The following is a 24,025-nucleotide window of genomic DNA, read 5'->3' on the forward strand; positions in this document are numbered from 1 at the left end:
CTCGCTCTGTCGCCCAGGCTGGAGTGCAGTGGCCTGATCTCAGCTCACTGCAAGCTCTGCCTCCCGGGTTCACGCCATTCTCCTGCCTCAGCCTCCCGAGTAGCTGGGACTACAGGCGCCCGCCAACACGCCCGGCTAATTTTTTGTATTTTAGTAGAGACGGGGTTTCACCGTGTTAGCCAGGATGGTCTCGATCTCCTGACCTCGTGATCCACCCGTCTCGGCCTCCCAAAGTGCTGGGATTACAGGCTTGAGCCACCGCGCCCGGCCCCTTTTCTTTCTTTCTTTCTTTCTTTCTTTTTCTTTCTTTCTTTCTTTCTCTCTTTTTCTTTCTCTTTCTTTCTTCTTCCTTCCTTCCTTTCTTTCTTCTTCCTTTTTCTTTCTCTCTTTCTTTCTTTCCCTTCCTTGCTTTTTTCCTTCCTTCCTTCTCTCCCATCCTCACCATCCCTCCCTCTCTTTCTTCCTTCTTCTCCTCCTTCCTTCCTCTTTCCCCCTCCTCTACTCCCCCGTTCCTTCCACCTTCACTAAAGCTTTCCTTGGGTGATATATCCAGTGTCTGGGGACACTGCTCACTTTCTCTGGAGTCAGTTGACTCCGTTTATCTTACAGGGTAATTTATTTTTGATGCTGGCAACTTAACCCTTTCCCAGGACTCTGGAAAGGTACTTATTACCTTAGGAAACCTGAGGCAGCATGGTGTGGTAGGGGGGCCAGGAGCCCTGGGTTCAGATCCCACCTACCAGACTTGTGAGCTTCAGGAGGCCCTGCACCTCCCTGAACCACCAGCTATTCTCAGTAAAACGGCGACCACGCCCGAATACCACCTGTAGCACTGGCTGGGGAAGAGAACTCAGGGTGCCTGAGGCGCCCAGCAGAGCCTGCAACAAGGCAGGTATTCATGAGCCAGAGCCGCTGCTGTTGCTCTCATTGGGAAGGAGGATTGGAGTAAGGACTGGCAGGCTCTGTTCTTACTTGGATGAGCCTTTCAGACCCTGGTGGCCCTGCCCTTTGGGAGGTACCCAAGGCCTTCTAGATGGTGTTGTTTAGCCAGGATAGCAATGCCAAGCCTGTGGGAACCATGACAAGATTGTTCAATGGGAAACCCTGACATGTAAGGAAATGATTCTCCCCACTTCACACATGGCCCGTGGAACCTGGGTAGCCACTGAGTTCCCATCTCCTTCCTCACTGATGTAACCCGGCTGTCTTTTTGATCCTTAGTGAGTCCATCATGGGGGCTTGAACTCTGCATCGCCCCTGAGCAGCTGTGTCCTGCAGGGCGTGTCTGAAGTCCTTGTCAAGGCTGCCTCACCCTCCCCATCCTACCAAGAGGCCATCATCCCCAAAACACTGCAAAAGCCACCCAACAGTGCACTCACAGTCACCCAAGAATGCCAGGCACTCAGAATAGGATTATCTCTAGCGCCCATTGACTAAGCACCTCCTATAGGCCAGGAATTCTATATTCGGATTTAATACTGTGACTTAGGTGGTGTCGCCCCATTTCATAACTGAGTAAACAGAGGCTGACAGTGGCCCCTTATCTAGATTTCCATAGCCAGTAAGGGGAAGAGCCGGAGTCAGTCACACCCCTGCAGCCCAGCCATAGAAGCTGAGATGCCTTCTCCACTCTTCCATCCGGATTTATCGCTTCAGAGACTCAGCAGCATCATGCTGCCGTCATACTGACCTGCACTGGGGAGGCTGGAGAGTGAGGGAGGCCTGCCTTCTCCATCTTGGGTTGGCCCCCGCATATCATGGGCAGCTGTCCAGATGCCAACCCCTCCCTGGCTGAGTGTTCCCTGTCCTGTCTGTGCGTTCTCCAGGGTGTCCTTAAAGAACAGAGCTTGTTCATCCAGCAAATGCTCAGTGAAGCCAGACCTTGCATCAGACACACCAGGGCACTGAGGATGTAGCAGTGGCTGTGGGAGGCATTGCCTCCCTCTTCACAGAGCTTACAGCAGAGGGTAATGGTTATTTCAGGAGTGCATGCTATGTGCCAGGCCCTTAATGTGCAGTGTCTAATTCAGCTACACAGCCACTCTGATTATTGTGCCCATTTTGCAGAGGAGGCAAATGGAACTCAGAGGTGAAGAGAGTTGCCCAAACAGCTGTGGAGCACATAAGTGGCAGAGGGAGGGCTGGAGCCCAGGCTCTTCCCACCATGCTGAGCTGCTCCCTCTTTAGAGGCATGACATAGGGTTTCACAAGCCACCCTCTGGCCCAGATCTTTCTTTCTTTTGTTTTCTTCTCTTTCTTTCTTTTTAATTTTCTTTCTTTCTTTCTTTCTTTTTTCTTTCTTTCTTCCTTCCTTCCTTCCATCCATCCTTCCTTCCTTCCTCTCTTTCCCTCTTCCTCTCTTCCTTCCTTCTTTTTTTTTTTTTTTTTTTGGACAGGTTCTTGCTCTGTTGCCCAGACTGGAGTGCAGCGGTGCAACCACAGCTCACTACAGCCTTGACCCCCTGGGCTCAAACAATTCTCCCATTTCAGCCTCCTGAGTAGCTGGAACTACAGGTGCACACCACCATGCTGGCTAATTAAAAAAAAAATTGTAGAGATGGGGTCTCATTATGTTACCTAGGCTGGTCTCAAAGTCCTGAGTTCAATATCCTCCTGCCTCAGCCTGCCAAAGCACTGGGCTTACAGGTGTGAGCCACCATGCCCGGCCTGCCCCAGATATTTCAAGACCCCTCCAGACCATCTCTTCCCCTCTCCCCAGGCCCACTTATAACACACGTTACTTGGATTCTGTCAACACTAGGCATGCACAACCCAGAAATTCCTCTTCCCCTCCTGTGAACAGAGTCAGGAATTTGGCCTTAGGGAGATATCAGTGTTTCAGGTCTCGGCTCTGGAAGGTTTCCTCCCTGGGACTCTCATCCTGGGAGCCTCCTCTTGAGAAGACGGAGCCAGGGCAAGTATATTTTTCCTGGTCTGAAATTTGAGCAGGGAGAACATGTGTCAAGAGGGATTAGAAAATGGAGTATTTGGCCGGACACGGTGGCTCATGCCTGTAATCCCAACACTTTAGGAGGCCGAGGAGGATAGATCACCTGAGGTTAGGAGTTCGAGACCAGCCTGACCAGCATGGAAAAACGCTGTCTCTACTAAAAATACAAAAATTAGCTGGGTGTGGTGGTGCAGGCTCCTGTAGTCTCAGCTACTCAGGAGCCTGAGGCAGGAAAATTGCTTGAACCCAGGAGGTGGAGGCTGCAGTGAACTGAGATCGCACCATTGTACTCCAGCCTGGCCACAAAGCAAGACTCCGTCTCAAAAATAAATAAATAAATAAATATAGTGGTCAAGAAGGTGCTCTGTAGTGTAGATAACCTGTTGTCCTGTATTCACTCTGTGTTCAAATTATTAAACCTCATGGAGCCTCAGAGTACCCAACTACACTAGCATTGAGAACCAGCATCAAAGAGTTATCATGAAAACTGATTAACTGCCGGACGCGGTGGCTCACGGCTGTAATCTCAGCACTTTGGGAGGCCAAGGCAGGCAGATCACCTGAGGTCAGGAGTTCGAGACCAGCCTGACCAACACGGTGAAACCCTGTCTCTACTAAAATACAAAAATTAGCTGGGCATAATGGCAGGTGCCTGTAATCCCAGCTACTCAGGAGGCTGAAGCAGGAGATTCACTTGAATCCAGGAGGCGGAGGTTGAACCCAGTGAGCCGAGATTGCGCCACTGTGCTCCAGCCTGGGTGAAAAGAGTGAGACTCTGTGACTCTGTCTCAAAAAAAAAAAAAAAAAAATTGATGAGTCAACGATAAGAGGTAACTCTTATGAAGCCCTTCCTATGTGCCAGGCACTGTATTAAGCATGTTATATAAGACAACTCATTTAACTTATATTAAATAAGTTAGTTAGAAATGCACCTGTCATGTCCTGATAAATTTTGGCCATTACCTCCCACAATTTCTTCCCCATCAAGCAGTTTTCTTTTTTAAATAAGACTTCCGTTTTAATTATAAAGGTCTGATTTTTAAATTATATTCTGTATAAATTAAACAATGATTTTTAAAATGAAAATAGTCATTAAAATGATTTTTAAAATACAGAAACCTGTAAAGAAGAAAAGAAATCATTCATTACCCTGCCACTTGAAGGTAATAGTTGTTGGCATTTGGGTAATTTTCTTACAGGCATATGTAAGTCCGCATGGGTTTTGCAGCAGGGACACCATCCTGTGTCATCAGTTTTGCATTCTGCTTTATATTGTATTTCCCACAATGTTCATATTCTTTTAAAACATGGCTTTAATGCTATATAATGCCTTATCCTGTGTTTGCAACCTAATTCATTGAATGATTTTCTGTTTGGCAATACCTAGATTGTTTCCAATTTTTTGTTGCAATACATCTTTCTCTTTGATCTGTACAGGTAATAATAATTTTTTTCATGCCTCCTATATGGCTGGCACTATTCTAAGTACCCACTTAATCCTCTAGCAACCCCATGAGGGATTGATATTATCATCCCAATTTATACATGAGGAACCTGAGGTGCAGAGAAATTGTGGATATTTCCTTACAATGAGAGACATTCTTTTTTTTTTTTTTTTTTTTGAGTTGGAGTCTCACTCTGTCACCCAGGCTGGAGTGCAATGGTGTGATCTTGGCTCACTGCAACCTCTGTCCCTCGGGTTCAAGTGATTCTCCCGCCTCAGCCTCCTCAGTAGCTGGAATTACAGGCACACGTCACCATGCCCGGCTGATTTTTGTATTTTTAGTAGAGACAGGGTTTCACCATATTGGCCAGGCTGGTCTCAAACTCCTGACCTCAGGTGATCTGCCTGCCTTGGCCTCCCAAAGTGTTGGGATTACAGGCTTCAGCCACCTGCGCCCCAAAGGAAGACATTCTTCAAAGTGGAAAAATTGGGTCAAAGGGCATACATATTTGAAAATACCTTCCAGAAAGGTGTGGCAGTCACAGTGACTAAATCAGCAGACTGGCTTGGCCAGCAGCTTCCAGCTCCCAGGAGAGCCCTGTGTGGCTGATGCCATGGAATTCAAGCTATCCATGGAAGGCTCCAGCCTTAGGACATTGTTCTCCTCATCAGTCACTACATGGGTGGACCTCCCACCTGGGGCAGCTTCCTAAAGGCTGAACCCCCAGTCACAGAGGCAGCCAGACAGGTGAGTGCTGGTGTCTCTCCCCACTGGATCCTTCTAAAGATGGAACTGGAACATGTGCTCTGGAAAGACAGGACCACTGGCATAACCCTCGTACTTTATGTCTTTGGTGGCTGTGTAAGAGGACATAATTAACCTTGGGGACCAGGTGCGGTGGCTTATGCCTGTACTCCCCGCACTTTGGGAGGCCAGGGTGGAAGGATCACTTGAGGCCAGGAGATTGAGGCTGCAGTAAGTCATGATCACACAGCTGCACTCCAGCCTGGGTGACAGAACAAGACCTTGTCTCAAAAAAAGATATTAACCTTGAGAATGCCTTGTCCTTGACCAACAAATTCTGTGTCATTGAGCCCACCAGGATCCCATACACAGAAAGGCCCCTGTGGGCTTGGTCATAGAAAGGGCTGTGGGCTTGGTCTGCACCCTGGCCTCTAGGTTGTTGCTCACCTTGAAGGAGCCTCTCCTATGTTCTTTTCTCTCTGAGTGCCTTCTCAACTTTCAGGGACCATTCACATGTCACCTCCACTGTGGAGCCCTTCCAAGTCCTCCAAATAGAAGCAATTAATTACTCCTCAACACTTCCACAGCTTGTGACTTTTATTTAGTGCAGGTTTTTGTTTTGGTTTGATTTTGGTCTCACATCATAGCTAGCTGTTTCCATTTGTCTGTCTTGCTGGACTGAGTCTTCCAGAGTAGTGTGACTGGTTTTCTTTTTTTCTTTTTTTTTTTTTTGAGATGGAGTCTTGCTCTGTCCCCAGGCTGGAGTGCAGTGGTGTGATTTCGGCTCACTGCAACCTCTGTCTCTCAGGTTCCAGAGATTCTCCTGCCTCAGCCTCCCGAGTAGCTGGGATTACAGGCACATGCCACCATGACCAATTAATTTTTCTATTTTTAGTAGAGACGGGGTTTCACCATGTTAGCCAGGCTGGACTCGAACTCCTGACCTCAGGCAATCTGCCTGCCTCATCCTTCCAAAGTGCTGGAATTACAGGTGTGAGCCACTGTGCCCAGCCAGGACTGTGTTTTAATAGTTCAGCATGGTGGACTTTATAGTCACGTGGACCTGAGTTCAAATACTGGCTCTACAACCTATACTGGCTGTATGACTTTAAGCTAGTCACTCAACCACTCTGAGTTTGGTTTCTGCCTATGTTTAATGGACTAAAAAGCATAGTTATCCCATGGGGTTGTTGTAAGACTTGGAGTAGGTTTGCAGTAAATGTCAGCTTTTATAGTTATTATCATTATAATTATACCTCTTTATTTCTAATCCAGTCTGTTACCTTTGCTAAGGGCTTAATATTTATTATTATTATTATTATAATTATTCAAGCAAAGCCAAGAGGCAGGATATTGTGGGGAGGTCATGAGCAAGGGGCTCTGGGCTTGAATCGTATAGGTTCAAATTCTGCCTCCGCCACTTTCTAGTAGGGTGACTGGGAGTGTAATTTACTCAACTTTCTCTGAGCCTCACGCTTCTCTTAAAAATGTATATAACAAAAGTACCAACCTACCTCAGGGAGTCCTTCATTTAGTTCAGAGTAGAAATTATTTTAATAAGCACTCAGTGCAATGCTTAAAAACAGTAAATGTCCAATAAAAGGTTTTATTTATCTGTGGTAAATGTCCTCAACCCCTGGGAATTCTCTTTCTTGCAGGTCATCAAACGCTGTGACATCATACTCCTGATGGAAATCAAGGATAGCAACAACAGGATCTGCCCCGTACTGATGGAGAAGCTGAATGGGTAACATGGGGAAGGGTGGGCCCGCTAGGGCTCAAGGTCAAGTGCAAGGGCATCTGAAAGCTCCAGGGATCTGAAAGTAATGTGAGATCCCACACTTTACCACCAGTTCACATAGCCTGTGCTGCCCAGGATTCCAACTCCCTTAGCCACGGTCCTGAGAACTTTCTTTTTTTTTTTTTTTGAGACGGAGTCTCGCTCTGTCGCCCAGGCGGGAGTGCAGTGTCACGATCTCGGCTCACTGCAAGCTCCGCCTCCCGGGTTCATGCCATTCTCCTGCCTCAGCCTCCCGAGTAGCTGGGACTATAGGTGCTCGCCACTACGCCCAGCTAATTTTTTGTATTCTTTAGTAGAGATGGGGTTTCACTGTGTTAGCCACGATAGTCCCAATCTCCTGACTTCGTGATCCGCCCGCCTCAGCCTCCCAAAGTGCTGGGATTACAGGCATGAGCCACCGCACCCGGCCTGAGAACTTTCAACTAGCTGATTTTACTATGATAAAACAGAATAGGGGAAATAGGTGAGGGGTCTGGACACAGAAAGAAATGAAAAAAGCAGATGAGGCTGAGCTAAAAAGTATGGTTATGAAAAAAATGTTGGAAAAAAGAGAAAAAATTAAAAACCAACAGAAGAAAGATCAATAAAATTATTATATGCTCACACACTGGAATATTATGCAGCTGTTAAAAGTCATGCTGGTGGCCAGGTGTGGTGGCACGTGCCTATAGTCTCACCTACCTGGGAGGCTGAGGTGGAAGGATCACTTCAGCCCATGAGGATTAGGCTACAGTGAACCATGATCACCCCACTGCACTCCAGCCTGGGTCACAAAGCAAGACTCTGTCTCTTAAAAAAAAAAAAAAAAAAAAAAAAAAGCTTGCTACACAATAAGTTAGAGCTAAATATTCCAGCATGGAATAATGGCTGCAATGTATTAAAAAAAAGCAAGTTGAGAATTGCAGGTAAAATAGCCCATTTGAGTCGTCATGTTACATGAATAAGGGTGTGTTTGTGTTTCCATGTGCATAGAAGATGAAAGATTGGAAGGATGCTCTCCAAACTATTCATAGTGGTTACTTCTGGGGGGTGTGATCAGAGAGCTGTGGTGAAAGGGGTTAGTGAAGGAATGAGGGGCACTTGCTTTTTATTTTAGTACTTTTTAAATTTGAAACTCTGTTGCCCAGGCTGGAGTGCAGCAGCAAGATCTCGGCTCACTGCAACCTTTGCCTTCTGGGTTCAAGCGATTCTCCTGCCTCAGCCTCCCAAGTAGCTGGATTTACAGTCATGCACCACTATGCCCGGCTAACTTTTGTATTTTTAGTGGAATCGGGGTTTTGCTATGTTGCCCAGGCTGGCCTCAAACTCCTGACCTCAAGTGATCTGCCCGTCTCAGCCTCCCAAAATGCTGGGATTACAGGTGTGAGCCACTGCACCTGGCCATCTCAGCATGAAACACTTAATAGGGACTTTTGAACAAAAGCCATGTCTGGGTCTTGGGCAGGGGCGAGACGAGATGGTAGATCCGGTGCCATCATCCCGCAACCTCCGGGCTTATTCATCATAGGGAAGGAATGTGTAGGATAACTGTAGGGACAGGCAAGAATCCATGTCAATTTGCCTAAGGGCTTCCCTTATAGGGAGGGAAATGAGTGAGGGACCTGCCTGAGTCACTCAGCCAGGAAGTGGCCACGCCTACCGCTGAACTTGCGTCACATCTGATCTCATAGCCAGTGCTCTATTCTTTGTCATCTCAGCCTTCCTTGGAGTGGTCCCAGTCAGGTTTGTGGGAGACTGAGGGGACAGGTTTGTGGGGGACTGAGGGGTCGGGGGGCTCCAGGCATCTCCACCACAGTCCGTCTGGGGCAAGTCTTTTCACCACCATTGGTCTTGGCACTCCCCAACCTGTCTAGACTGTCATGGACTCCAGGCAGAGCCAAGCCTATTTGCCCGTTTATCCCCCACAAGCCAGGATGGGCCTTAGTCACTTTGCAACTGAGTCACCACAAGCAGTTTGCTAACTCAGGACTTGGCAGGCTATGTTCAAAATAGGGCCAACCTCCCCAAAGTGGAAGCCCAGCAGAACCTACTGTTCACACTCCTGGGGCCCCAGGGGCTGGGTCTGCCTTAGAATAATGCATCTGAAGTCCCAGGAATTTCTGTAAGATTGGCCCCTAAATACCCCTTCTGCTTTTTTTCCAACTGAACCTAAGAATATGCTGCAGCTTTAGACATGCCCTAGATCTTTTTGCGAGCAGACAATGTGAAACTGTGTTAGGCTCTGCCCAGAGTGGAGTTATCAGTAGGTCTGGCAAACACACAGAGAGAGTCCGGTTTCCCTGGTGCAGGTGAGGGGCAAGGTCAATGGGACTCCATGGCTGTATCCCCAGCACCCAGGATATAAACAACAGTGAAGTGAAATCATGTTCCCAAGGCTTGGGAGAAAATGCCTGGGGGCTTTCAGAGGAGAGAATATTCTTGCTTATCATAAATGCTCAGGAGTGGTTCGTGGACACGGACAGGTGGCTTGATGACGTTTATTCCACCAGAAAGCATAAGCTGCAGCTGCAGCCATGGGCATGAGTGGGGTCAGGGGCTGATTCTGGCCCAGATCGTCTTCTAGGCCACTGAGAAGTGGCCTCCTACAGGTACAGGCCAAAGCATGCGGGTTTTGGGGTGAGTTGGATCTAGGTTCAAATCCCAACTTGGCCTTGCAAACCATAAAAAGGGGATAATGATAATACCCTTCTCATAAGGCAAGAAATAATGGCTGTAAAGATCCTGGTAGATGCCACATTCCAGCCAATCAATGGTGGCCATTCTTATTGGACTCAAAGGTTATGATGAACAGTGGCCCTTCCACACACTGGGTGTATGGGGGCAGATTGGAAAGAGAGGAACATGTACAGTAGGGGAATGTTTATTCTTTAAGATTTGCAGTGTGAAATCTTTGTTTTCTAGAAATTCAAGGAGAGGCATAACGTACAACTATGTGATTAGCTCTCGGCTTGGAAGAAACATATATAAAGAACAATATGCCTTTCTCTACAAGTAAGTATCATCTATGCTCCCTAGAACATAGCCACTAATAAATCCTGAACTGAATCAAAATGCATGTCTTTTCTGCAAAACCAAATTTTGATCTCTAACCAATTCTCAGTGTTGATCAAAATAACTGCTGTCAAAACTGGGGACTTACGCAAAGTATTAACTCTTCAAGCTGAAAACACAAGGGGTCTCCTAACACCTCATTTGTTGGTTGGCTCCATGGTTGCCAGGCCAGGAGTTCTTTACTCCTCATAGTCAAGTCCTGGCCCAAGGCTGGAAAGCTGAGGTGCTCAGCACAGCTGATTCCTGAACTTCATATTCTTTTCCTCTTCCTGATAGTAATTTCTTAAGTCTGAATATTAACCTGTGGGTGCCACAGATAACTAGTATGGCTCAGATCTTCAGCTCCCGGATTCTCAACAGCTCCCTGGCTGTTGAGAAGAGTTGACTCAGCCTTGTTCTCAGGAAAATGATCCCATGCTTGAGCCTGCTCTGGAGTCTAAGAAAGCCAAGGGAACCTACATCTCTGCTTTATGAAAGTAGTAAGAAAAGGGCTGACTCAGCTGGGAGGATTTCCTTTTCCTTCTTTTAGGGAAAAGCTGGTATCTGTGAAGAAGAGCTATCACTACCACGACTATCAGGATGGAGATGTAGACGTGTTTTCCAGGGAGCCCTTTGTGGTCTGGTTCCAGTCGCCCCACACTGGTAAGACCCGCAGGCCTCTCTCTCTGGGACCTCCCCAACGGCCCATGAATGGGCAGCAGCCTTGAGCATGAGCTCAGGTTTATGCAGCCCATTAGGGAGGCATTACGCTGGATGTGACAGTGCATTGCTTCTAATACCTCAATGTAGACGATGCAGTTCGGTGTGATGGCACCAGGCTTGCTTCTCAGAATGCCATGACTCAAGACTTCCCCAGCCTGGAACACACTTTCTGGAAGCAATGGTAGCTCCCCTCTCTCTGAAGAGTTTAGGCACATGGAAATTATTTTCTGCAATTCCTTGGTTTCTGTCAAGTACAATCCTTCCTTCCTTTTAAAAAATCCTGGCCGGGCGCAGTGGCTCACGGCTGTAATCCCAGCACTTTGGGAGGCTGAGGCAGGTGGATCACCTGAGGTCAGGAGTTCGAGACCAGCCTGGCCAACATGGTGAAACCCTGTCTATACTAAAAATACAAAAATCAGCTGGGTATGGTGGTATGTACCTGTAATCCCAGCTACTCGGGAGGCTGAGGCAGGAGAATCAGGAGAATTGCTTGAACCAGGGAGGCAGAGGTTGCAGTGAGTCGAGATCGTACCACTGCACTCCAGGAAAAAAAAAAAAAAATCGTAAGCGATGGCTTAGGCGAACCGCTAGCCTAGAGGCTCACTCTCCCTCCAGTCACTGCATTGCAGACTCCTCCACAGGCTGCAGCGGGTGAGGAAATCCAAATGGGTTGTTCCCTGAACTCTAACAACAGTACTTGTACTGGCCCCTGATTAAGTGCCAGCCTTCTGTAATCCTTGCAATGACTACAAGGCAGGGAGTAGGATTATCTCCACTTTACATTTCAGGAAACTGAGGTTTAAAAAGGCGTGAAGTCACCCAGCTGCTGAAATGGACAGGCCAGGGTTATAACCCAGGCCACCACCTCAGGAGCTTGTGTTCTTCTTTTTTTTTTTTTTCCTGTTTTTCAGACAGGGCCTTGCTCTGTCATCCAGTCTGGAGTGCAGTCGCATGATCTTGGCTCACTGCAACCTCCGCCTCCTGGGCTCAAGCAATCTTCCCACCTCAGCCTCGCAAGTAGCTCAGACTATAGGCACGCACCACCACACTCAGCTAATTTTAAAATTTTTTGTAGAGATGAGGTCTCGCCATGTTGCCTAGGCTGTTCTGAAACCACTGAGCTCAAGCCATCTGCCTGCCTTGGCTTCACAAAATGCTGGGATTACAGGTGTAAGCCACTGTGTCCAGCCAGGAGCCCATGTTAACCACTATGCAATGCTCAATGGAGTCAAGAATCAAATATTTTTTCAGTACCTACTATGTGCCAGGCTCTGTTGAGGGCACTGGACCAGACAGAGGAGGTGACATTGGGCTGTGACCTGAAGAAGCCAGCCATACAGAGGGCTGGAGAAAGGGCATTCCAGGTGGAGGGTACAGTGAGCGCAAAAGCTCAGAAGTGGGAAGGAGGCTGGAATATTTAGGGGGACCAAAAGAAGGATGGGGGAGTGCAGTGGAGGCCTGAGGAGGAGAGCCGGCGATGAGGGTGTGTAGGGCCCTGGATGCAGCCTGCTGGGCTGAGTTCTGGCTCCTATCTGTGTGACTTGAGCAGTGACCACCCCACCGCCCTTGTCTGTTGAGGTAAGAGTGGGAATCCGGGCTGAGAATGAGGGGAGGTTCCAGGAGGAGGTGCTCAGAAAGTGACAGCTGCTGTTAGCAGGTGGGCCAGGCACGGCTTCCGAGGGTCACGCACATTGCCACACTCAGGCTCTCTCAGTCCTCCAGCGGTGGGGGAAGGTTTTCAGACACTTCACAAAAGTCTTTCATGAAGACCACGCTAATTTTTAAATAGCTTTTTGGAACTTTTGTTCTTAATTACAAAAGGAGTATAAACTGACAAGCCTCATTTTTTTTTTTTGTTTTTTAGATGGAGTTTCGCTCTTGTTGCCCAGGCCAGAGTGCAGTGGTGTGATCTTGGCTCACCACAACCTCTGCCTCCCAGATTCAAGTGATTCTCCTGCCTCAGTCTTCAGAGTAGCTGGGATTACAGGCATGCGCAACCACACCTGGCTAATTTTGTATTTTTAGTAGAGACAGGTGTTCTCCATGCTGGCTAGTCTGGTCTTGAACTTCCGACCTCAGATGATCTGCCCGCCTCGGCCTCCCAAAGTGTTGGGATTACAAGTGTGAGCCACCACGCCTGGTCAATTTTTCTTAATTAGAAAATTTTCTACTAGGCTTGGTGGCTCATGCCTGTAATCACAGCACTTTGGGAGGCTGAGGCAGGTAGATCACAAAGTCAGGAGTTCGAGACCAGCCTGGCCAACATGGTGAACCTCCGTGTCTACTAAAAGTACAAAAAATTACCCGGGTAATTTTTTACAGGTGGTGGTGTGCACCTGTAATCCCAGCTACTCAAAAGAGGCTGAGACAGGAGAATTGCTTGAACCTGGGAGGTGGAGGTTGTGGTAAGCTGAGATTGTGCCACTACACTCCAGCCTGGGTGACAGAGCAAGGCTCTATCTTGAAAAAAAAAGAAAAGCAAAGAAAAAGAAAATGTTTTTCCTTAGTACAAAAACCAAACAGGTTTATTATTTTTGAAAAGCAGAAAATAGGCTGGGCATGATGGCTCACACCTATAATTCCGGCATTTTGGGAGGCGGAGATGGGTGGATCACCTGAGGTTGGGAGTTTGAGACCAGCCTTACCAACATGGAGAAACCCTGTCTCTACTAAAAAAAAAAAAATACAAAACTAGCCAGACTTTGTGGCACATACCTGTAAACCCGGTTACTTGGGAGGCTGAGGCAGGAGAATGGCTTGAACCTGGGAGGTGGAGGTTGCAGTGAGCTGAGATTGCGCCATTGTACTCCAGCCTGGGCAACAAGAGTGAAACTCCATCTCAAAAAGAAAAAAAGAAAAAAAAGAAAACCTTTAAAAAAAAGTAGAAAATACAACCATAAATATATACAATTTTTAGCTGTCAATTTTAAAAAGGAAGAAGAGGGATAAAATACATCGGAAACAAAAGAAAATAGATTTGCCACACACACACAAATGGGAAGATAAAAGCACCCACAATGCCAGCATGGAACACAGTTGTTATAAGTAAAATGTTCATTTAGAAGCAGAATGCTTGTTCCCTGGTACCGCAAAGAAAAATCAACATTTAGATAAAAAGTTTTCTCAGCAAGCCAATTTTACTTTCTGCAGAAAGGGTGCTCCTCGCAGATGGAACAATGGTGAGAGCACACCTCAATAAAGGAGGGAATCAAGTTTTATCCTTTACTTAGCTTGTCCCTGCTACTGTGTCCTGTCTCTATTGGCTGGAGCCAGACCACACCAATCTAAACTAACCTGACTGGCTAATAGTTTAAACCTTTCTTAAATAGGTAAAGGCAAGGGAGAACAAAGGAAAAGAGGAAGTTACTTATGCCAAATAGGGAAGGGGCAAAGGCTGTGAGCTGGAATGTACCTGCGAGCATGTCCAGCACAAATATCTTGGTTAAGGTACAAGGACATAGAATGTACTACATGCCTGTAAGCATGTCTAACAGCTACACAGGATAGGGCTTAACAAAGAGTTATTAGCGCAAAGCAAGGAGGCTTGAAGGAAGTTAGTCTTTAAAAGAAACTTATTTCTAACACTTATGATTTATTCTTTAACAAGAAAGGAAACTTTGAAGAGGAAACTTTTTTACTTTCTACAACAGTCTACCAGCTTTCTCTTAGCCATGAAGGGCAACTGGGAGAAATGAGTCTTTTGTGTACTAAAAATAGGCAGCCTAATGACCCCGAGATCATTAAAATCTCAGCCACTGGCCGGACCCTCTGGGAACAGGGGACCCAGACAATGCAGCCTGTGCCTTCTGGAGGGAAGAGCCTGTTTCCCTCCAGCAGTGTTTGTGAGACCTTGACAAGGGACGTGTGTGACCTCTGCCTCTTTCCTGTTCCTCAGCTGTCAAAGACTTCGTGATTATCCCCCTGCACACCACCCCAGAGACATCCGTTAAAGAGATCGACGAGTTGGTTGATGTCTACGTGGATGTGAAACACCGCTGGAAGGCAGAGGTGATGACTGCTGTGTCAGCCAAATTCCCATCTAGCAGGGGCAGGCTCTGGTCCCTGAGTGGGATGAGTACCTCTCCAGGGAGGGGGAGAGGGCAGGGCATGTGCAGGCTACCACCACTTACAGCCTTCTTTAAGGCCTTTCTTCAGCTCTAAGTATCCCTCTTACTAAATCTGCCTGGGTACCCTGCACGTGGGCTTTGGAAATTCCCACACTTTCCCATTAATAACAGATGCCAACATTTACTGAGTGAATACCTAGTGCCAGGCACTGTGCTGAGACTTGACATGGACAAGTTTATTTAATCCTCCCAATAATCCCTTGAGGTAGCTACAGTACCTTTCTCATTCCCACTTTGCAATTAATAAGCTTGAGGCATAGAGCAGTCAGGATTGTTTCCGTTGCAAGGGACAGAATCTTAACACGGCTCATGAAAAGAAGGAGCAATTGATTGGTTTGTGTAACTGAAATGTCCAGGAGTACTTCAGGCATAGCTGGATCCAGGGCTCAGACAAGATAATCAGGGCTTGATTTGTCTCTTCCTTTCCATCTCCTGGTCACCCTTTCCTCTATGTGTCTCCATTCTCAGGTTGGCTCCACCCAAGGGATGGCAAGATGGCCACCAGCAGCCTCCAGACCAACTGATAAATTTTCTTTCCCACAATGCAACAAATACTGTGGGACTGAGTCTCATTGGTTCTGACTGGGTCACATGTCCATCCCTGAACCAATCATTGTGATCAGGGTGTTGAGATACTCTGATTGGCTAAATCTGTGTCCACCCCAGTTTCACCTCAAACTCACAGTTTGAGGTGCAGGAAGGATGGGTGGTCTCCCAAAGAAACTTGGAGTGCTGTTTTCACAGAAGGGGGCATACATTTGCCATCCCTATAGGCTCAGTTCTGTCCACTTTTGGAAGAGAGGGATGCACTACTTGTGGCTGTGAGGGTCTGTGAAAGCTCTTGGTAAATATGGAAGTGCACCCAAGGGTTCTTCTTCTGTATTTCTCTTTTCTTCTTTCGGAATGTGACTCCTGTGATCCCCCTTCCTCCTCCTTAGTTCCACTGCTCAAAGTGCAAAATGAATCAAGTAGACCGTGAACATAGTCCATCAGAGCTGGGGCATGGAAAAGACCAGGGGTGTATTTCATTGCTTATTAATAAATAGGTCAAAAGAAAGATTCGTTCTTTCCAAAAATTATGAAATCATTTACTTATTAAACAAGAATGTATTGAGCACCTATTGAGTGTCGGGCTGTGGGGAAGCATCAGTGGCCTAAAAGTGAACAAGAGGGGAAACTGCTTCAGTGAAGCAGACTTGGATGTGATTCCTTTTTTTTTTCCCTTGAGATGAAGCCTCACTCCTTTCCCCAGGCTGGAGTGCAATGGTGCAATGTCGGCTCACTGCAACCTCCACCTCCCAGGTTCAAGAGATTCTCCTGCCTCAGTCTCCTGAGTAACTGGGACTAGAGGCACCTGCCATCATGCCCAGCTAATTTTTGTATTTTTAGTAGAGACGGGGTTTCACCATGTTGGCCAGACTGGTCTCGAACGCCTGACCTCAGGTGATCCACCTGCCTCGGCCTCCCGAAGTGTTGGGATTACAGGCCTGAATCACTGCGCCCGGCTGGGATGTGATTCTTGACTTCACCACTTGAACCTCCCAGTCCTGTGGCCTACAGCAGGTCACTTAATCTCTCAATCCTGTTTCTGTAGAGGTTAGTGGGCCCTTCTACCTCCTATTGTTTATTGCTGTGAGGTGTAAATTTAAAGACACCTAGTGCTAGGCCTGGCACATAGTGAATGTTCAGCAAATCATGTCTATATTAGCAGAAGCTGGTGATCACTGAGGTTAAGCATGACACTCTGTCCTCAACTGAACCCGTCAATCACGGGGAAAATCGTGATCACTAAGGTCAAAATAAAATGTTCTTGAAGAAAACTCTAAAGTCAGCAATGCCCCACCAAACAATAGCACAAACAAGGAAATCTGGCACTTCCTCTGGATTGTGGAATGTTGAAAATTCTGTTCCAAGAGCCGTGCGGGGAAAAATATTTCCAAGATAGAAAGTTTCTGTTGGTGGCCTTGGGTGGGGGTGGACAGTCGATGGTCCCCTCCCCCGAAGATGCCTCCCACCTCCTCAAGGAACTGAATTTTCACAGAAATAAGTTTCCAACTTCAAAACAATAGGAGAGAAAGAGTGATGCCAGGGCTGCCAATACACCACCCAAATTCACTTTTCCTGCTTGAAAACAAAAGGCGTTGATTCATTCGTGTGTCTACACCCTACAGTAGTTTGAGCCAGAGACAAAAGATGTGAGGGATAGATTCACTGAATTTTTTTTTTATCCACACCTGACTCTGCATGCTGAATTATGGAATTGTGGTGACTCAGAACAGCAAACATTCTCCTTCCTGTTAAGAACACCCTCCCTGGTACGCACTCGCCTGTCATCGACTCATCAAAACTGTGACTCAGTTTTAAACAGCAAAAAGAAATTTTTAAAGATCCCGTATTCATTTGCTAGAGCTGCCATAACAAAGTACCATACCAAAGACTGGATAGCTTAAACAATAGAAAGTGAGTTCATCACCGTTCTGGAGGCTAGAAGTCGCAGATCAAGGTGTGCCAGAGGGGTGGTTTCTTTTGGGGGCCTCTCTCCTTGGCTTGTAGATGGCCATCGTCTTCCAGTGTCTTTACATGGTCTTTGCTCCATTTTTCTGTGTCCTAATTTCCCCTGTTTACAAGAACGCCAGTCATATTGGATTAGAGCCCATTTTACCTTAATTCCCTCTTGAAGGTTCTATCTCCAAATACAGTCACCTTCTAAGGTGCTGGGGGTTAGGACTTCAACACAGGAATTTGGCCCGGGTGGGAGCAGGGCAGACATGATGCAGCCCATAACAGACCCTGTTTGTTCATTGGGCCTGGGAGGCGGAGTCTTTGCTAGAGACCCGCATGAAAGCGTTCTGCAGCAGCATCCACCAGGTGACAATTTCAAATCTTGTCTTTTAGAATTTCATTTTCATGGGTGACTTCAATGCAGGCTGCAGCTATGTCCCCAAGAAGGCCTGGAAGAACATCCGCTTGAGGACCGACCCCAGGTTCGTTTGGCTGATCGGGGACCAAGAGGATACCACGGTGAAGAGGAGCACCAAGTGTGCATATGACAGGTAGGAGGCCCTGCAGGGTGCTGCTGGCTCACCACAGTGCTTGGTGTGCACTAGGAAAGGCGCGAGGTGGCTGGGCACCGTGGCTCACACCTGTAGTCCTAGCACTTTGGGAGGCTTTGGCGGGTGGATCGCTTGAGTACAGGAGTTTGAGACCAGCCTGGGAAACATGACGAAACTCTGTCTTTACAAAAAATACAAAAATTTGCCGGGCGTGGTGGCAAACACCTATAGTCTCAGCTACTCAGGAGGCTGAGGTGGGAGGATCACTTCAGCCCACAAGGTGGAGGCTGCAGCGAGCCAGGATCGCACCACTGCACTCCAGCCTGGGTAACAGAGTGAGACTTTGTCTCAAAAATAACAAATAAAAATAAAAATAAAAATAAAAATAGAAAAAAACACACTGCCTGGAGAGCCGAGTCAATTAAATGTCAGGCCCCTCTACTGGGTACCACATGCAGTATATGAACCTCAGGACCCTGTGCGGTGGGCCTGGGCATTGTAGCTTAGCAGAGGTAAGCACTGGCTTCGGTGTCAGACAGGCCTGGATTTAAATCCTGACATTACCACTTCATATGTCTGTGACCAAGAGGCAGGCTCTCTGTGTCTTTCATTGCCTCCCCTGTAAAATGGAAATTATCCTAGTGCCTCACTCATGAAGATCTGATGTGGAGTCAATGAAATAGCATGTCAGGCTGCTAGCACAATGCCTGGCATATGGCAAGTGCTCATTACATTAATGGGCTGTTCATTGTTCCATCACAAAGACTTACCACAATTGATTCAACCAATCCCTATCACTGGGCATTAGGTTATTACCAAGGGTTTGCTTTTATAAATACTGCTAAAATCAATATCCTCTGTGCATTTTGTGCAAGTACTTATGATTTCCTCGGGAAACAACCCCCAAAATGAGACCGATTAGTGCAACGGTATTTGTACTTTAAAGCTTCAGGTATATATTCCTAAATGCAAATGCATACATTTAAGTCCTAGCATTCCCTTGTGCTTTTTAAAGTCCCTTCAGGGATTTTCAAACAGCTTTCATCTTTGCTCCTTCAATGGGGACAGAGTGGGGAGTGCCTGAGGCGTGTGAATGTTAGTGATCTTCCATCACAGAGACCACAGGTTGGGAAACCCCTAGGAGCCTGGTCCCAAGTGGTGGCCACAGTTCCCAGAGCTCAGCCTGCCACGAGGAAGTGTGAGATGGCTATCTGCATGAGAGCCACCAGGCCACTCGTTTTCACTTCTCAAGTTTCGAGGTCTAGCTTTCATTTCCATCCCATGACCTCCTTTGTTCCTCTTGGAGTTTTTGAGGCTGGTGTTTCCTTTGCATAAGTTATCATTCTGCAAATTGGAAACCCAAGGTGGGGAGTTACAGGGAACTAAGTGCCCAGACCGTCCCCACCCCTTATTTTGAAGGACTTCCAGCAAAGCCGGGACGATGGCCACTCACTCACTCACTCGCACATGGCAGTTGTGTGCCCTTGGGTAGGTCAAGTCCCTTCTCCAGCGCCATTCTTCTCCCCTGGCAAATGAGTGGGAAGTGACTGAAAATGATACAGAAGAATCAGAAGGCAACATGGCCACAGTAGATCGGGACGGGGTAGAACAGGTTAGAAAAAGATGTTTACTAAAAGGATCCTGACTTTATACACATGTATCCCAAAGGATGGTGGGATTACATGTGACATTTAATGATTCATTTTTAATTTTGATACTCTGAATTTTGTTTCTCATAACAACATGTAGAACTCTTGTGGCCTTTTTTTTTTTTTTTTTTTTGAGACAGAGTCCTGCTCTGTTGCCCAGGCTGGAGTACAGTGGCACAATCTTGGCTCACTGCAACCTCTGCCTCTTGGGTTCAAGCGATTTTCCTGCCTCAACTTCCCAAGTAGCTGGGATTACAGGCATATACTACCATGCCCGGCTTTTTCTTTCTTTCTTTTTTTTGTTTGTACTTTTAGTAGAGATGGGGTTTCGCCATGTTGGCCAGGCTGGTCTTGAACTCCTGACCTCAGGTGATCCACCTGCCTTGGCCTCCCAAAGTGCTTGGATTACAGGTGTGAGCCACCATGCCCGGCCTCTCGTGGCTTTTAAAAAATCATAGGCCAGGTGCGGTGGCGTATGCTGTAATCCCAGCTACTTCTGGAGGCTAAGGCAGGAGGATCACTTGAACACAGGAGTTCAAGGCTTTAGAGCAACATGATCACATGCCTGTGAATAGCCACTGCACTCCAGCCTGGGCAACATAGTGAGACCTGTCTCAATACAATAAAATAAAAAGTGAAATTAAATAAAATAAACTGAGAAAATAAAAAGCCATAAAAATGATGTTTTAAAAATGGAGTTAGATAAGATGGTCTCAATTCCAGTCTTTGTTCCATGTTCACATATTTATCGAACACCTCTCATGTGCTGAGTGCCGGGGAATCATGCAAAGATGCCCAGGATCTGGCCGGTGCTCTGGACCAGCCTGGGAAAACTTCACATGAACACTGGCCTGGTCCTGCACATCCCTGGAAGAAGTCAGAAATAGAGGAGCCTTAAACATTTCTTTCTTTACTTTCTGAGTCTTAAAGAAAGCTTTCACAAATCTCTAATTTGATGTGAAGAATTTACATTTGGGTTGAATTAAAAGCCGTAGCCCAGGTGCAGTGGCTTACACCTGTAATCCCAGCACTTTGGGAGGTTGAGGTGGGTGGATCACCTAAGGTCAGGAGTTCAAGACCAGCCTGGCCAACACGACTAAACCCCGTCTCTACTAAAAAATACAAAAATAAGCCAGGCATGGTGGCACTCACCTATAATCTCAGCTACTTGGGAAGCCGAGGCAGAAGAATTGCTTGAACCTGGAAGGCAGAGGTTACAGTGAGCTGAGATGACGCCACTGCACTCCAATCTGGGCAAGAGAACAAGACTCTGTCTCAAAAAAAAAAAAAAAAAAAAAAAAAAGTTAGTTGGGGTGGTGATGTTAGCAAATGCAGATACCAAAACTGTCGATTAGAATGGGGAAGGCCCAGTGGGCACTCATGAAATGGCAGTTTGACTCACCTTGCCATTCCTCGGTAAGTCACTCAGGACCACGTAGACTACAACTGCATCACCCAGCTTGGGATATGTTAGTTTGTTTCCAAAACTCATTTGACTACCTCATTCTTACTTTTTGTCATTACTGCAAAGCACATATGCTGTGATTTTTCTCGATATTTTTCATTAAATCCCTTAATTTCTTATTGAAATAAAGTTTTAAAAGAAATTTCGGCCGGGCGCGGTGGCTCAAGCCTGTAATCCCAGCACTTTGGGAGGCCGAGACGGGCGGATCACGAGGTCAAGAGATTGAGACCATCCTGGCTAACACGGTGAAACCCCGTCTCTACTAAAAAAAATACAAAAAAACTAGCCGGGCAAGGTGGCGGGCGCCTGTAGCCCCAGCTACTCGGGAGGCTGAGGCAGGAGAATGGCGTAAACCCGGGAGGCAGAGCTTGCAGTGAGCCAAGATCGTGCCACTGCACTCCAGCCTGGGTGAGAGAGCAAGACTCCGTTTAAGAAAATAAAAAAGAAAGAAATTTGATACTAGCAAGAGTAATAAAGCAGCAGCATTTGCCATAAATTGAAGGTAGTGTGAAAATTAAGTCCAGTGAAAATCATGCATTGTTAAATTCTGCCTTAATTCTCTTGCCTGCAGAATGCTCAGAAATGGCAGCCTACTCTCTGTCATCATGGGACTGAGGAAGGTATTAAAGACAAACTAGCACCTCCCTGAGAATTTCTCCATAATCAAATCAGGGAAAGGGAAAATAATTGAAAAGAGAACAGCGTTCTCAGTACACAAGTCATTGTTGTGTGGGATAGTGTGCATGTGTCATATGAAACCTCCTACTCCACCAGGGACATTGCCCACACTGGGAGATAGTGTCCTGGTGTCCACAGAACCATGGCAGCGACTGATCCTATTTCACAGTGGTAGGCACTGTCCTTTAGGGTCACACGCTAAAACCAGGCCTGGACTTCGAGTGCCACATGAACGGGCCAGGCTGCTCAGTCAGTTCCAAACAGCAAACACAGACTTTGGTTTGATCTCAGCAATCACAGGTTGGATTAACACAACTGTTTTTCCTCCCCTGGTTCCAGGATTGTGCTTAGAGGACAAGAAATCATCAGTTCTGTTGTTCCCAAGTCAAACAGTGTTTTTGACTTCCAGAAAGCTTACAAGCTGACTGAAGAGGAGGTAAGGCTGCCATCTTGTCTTTCTATGCCATTGTCCTAGAAAGATGAGTTAGCCTGGGCAACATGACGAGATCCCATCTCTACAAAAAATTCAAAAAAATTAGCTGGGCATGGTGGTGCATGCCTGTGGTCCCAGGCTGAGGTGGGAGGATCACCTGAGTCCAGGAAGCAGAGGTTGCAGTGAGCTGAGATCGCACCACTGCACTCCAGGCTGGGCAACAGAGTGAGATCCTGTCTCAAAAAAAAAAAAAAGAAGAAAAAGATGGGTTGATGTCACCCTTTGAGGTCACTGCTGAAGACTGAAGACACAATGTTGGGCACTAGACCTTGAGTTTCAATGCTTATGATTTTGTGATTTGAGGCCCCGCCAAAATTTCTGATCCAGCTGGTCTTGGAATAACACTTACCAGTGTGTGTTCTGTGGGGTGACTTTGGGCATTTCATCTCCCCTTCCTGGTCCTGAATTTGCTCATCGCTAAAATGAAAGCATCTCCCAGGCATCTCCTAATTTCCATATCTACCTCCCCTTTTTCCTTACAGGCCCTGGATGTCAGCGACCACTTTCCAGTTGAATTTAAACTACAGTCTTCAAGGGCCTTCACCAACAGCAAAAAATCTGTCACTGTAAGGAAGAAAACAAAGAGCAAACGCTCCTAGATCCAAGGGTGTCATCTTATTAACCATTTCTTGCCTCTAAATAAAATGTCTTTAACAGATATATGAACTGCTCCCTAAACTTAGAAAACAAGACTGATCCAACTGCTTTCATTTTTTGACCTGAATTTATTCTGACTTGAGCCAAATTGGAAGGAGAATCTTTTCTATCTCTTTTGGCCTCATACCTCCCCTAAATTGTCCCAAAGGGAACCAGGGGCATTTGTAGCCCAAAATGATGGTCTTCATGCCCTGAGCCAGAGCCCCATCCTCTGTCACTGGGTCTGCTCAGCCCTGTCATGTGAGAGGCTGCAGGGGGAGGAAGAGCGTTGGCTTTCAGTTCTCCTGAGAGGTCCTGTTCCACGGGCAATGACCAGAAACTCCAAGGCCCCAGCTGCCCCTGTGATTTGGGCAATTAACTGTTTTAAGAATCTGCCCCTCCTGTGTGAGGTCAGGCCACCATCACGTCTCACAGGGTGAAGGATAAAGGCCACTCCCGCCTGGTTTCTCTGCCTTCGAATTGTCCTCCTCCAACTCAGCCAGCCCAGGAAGCACCAGTGTCATCCTCTGAAATACTAATCTGAGCACAGCCCACCCTCAGTCCCACCCCGTGCCCATAAATCCTTCAGTGGCTCCCATCACCATCGGAGAGAGCTCAGTCTTGGCCACCATGAAGGTCTCTGTTATCTGGTATATTGCGCCAGCCCCACCTTCTGCCAGGGTCGCACCCTGAACCCCTGCTCCAGGAGGATGTCCTCCACCCTGCACCCCCATGCTCTCCCTCCTTGGGGGCCTTGGCTCTGCCCCCACATGCCCTGCCCTATTCCAGAGCCCGGGTCAAGTGCCCCCAGCCCCCATGTGTGCCCTACCTCTATTGCAACATCCACCACATTGTATTTGTCACCAGGGCCAGTGTTGGGGATCTTTGGGGCCCCAGTGTGACAAACACCTAGTGCGCTGGCTGGGACTCGGGGATTTTGTTATCTTTCTGCAATCAAGGAAGTTCACTGGAGTCCAACAATACAGCACCATTTAGCCTGTATGCCTATTTTTGTTTGTTTTGCTTTGTTTTCCCTGATGTTTCTTTGTTCAAGTCATACATGAACATGGCTAAATGTGCAGGCAGTACCGAAGAATAAGCAGGGAAAAGGAACGCTGCGCCCTGACCCCATCCCCGAGTTTCCTGTCTCAGAGACAGCCCCTCTTCCCAGCTCATGTGTTTTTTCAGAGAGACTGCACAGAAATGAGCATCATATGTAACCTTAAAAATA

General features: G+C 47.1%; 1 protein-coding gene across 2 annotated transcripts in view; it reads left to right on the forward strand.

The window, feature by feature from the left end:
- Positions 1-22,816, forward strand: part of DNASE1L3 (deoxyribonuclease 1 like 3) — a 23,617-nt gene extending 801 nt beyond the window's left edge. Inside the window, exons 2-8 of one of the 2 annotated variants that reach the window (XM_023200831.3) lie at positions 6,798-6,886; positions 9,842-9,931; positions 10,521-10,633; positions 14,589-14,701; positions 17,716-17,873; positions 22,005-22,101; positions 22,641-22,816. In XM_023200831.3, coding sequence (XP_023056599.1) covers positions 6,798-6,886; positions 9,842-9,931; positions 10,521-10,633; positions 14,589-14,701; positions 17,716-17,873; positions 22,005-22,101; positions 22,641-22,757 — 777 coding nt within the window. In that variant the 3' untranslated portion in view covers positions 22,758-22,816. The remainder of the gene's footprint in view (positions 1-6,797; positions 6,887-9,841; positions 9,932-10,520; positions 10,634-14,588; positions 14,702-17,715; positions 17,874-22,004; positions 22,102-22,640) is intronic. The other variant, XM_023200836.2, reaches the window with a different exon arrangement.
- The last annotated feature ends 1,209 nt before the right edge of the window (positions 22,817-24,025 follow it).

Source organism: Piliocolobus tephrosceles, chromosome 2 (assembly GCF_002776525.5).
Source record: "Piliocolobus tephrosceles isolate RC106 chromosome 2, ASM277652v3, whole genome shotgun sequence".
NCBI classification, from domain to species: Eukaryota; Metazoa; Chordata; class Mammalia; order Primates; family Cercopithecidae; genus Piliocolobus; species Piliocolobus tephrosceles.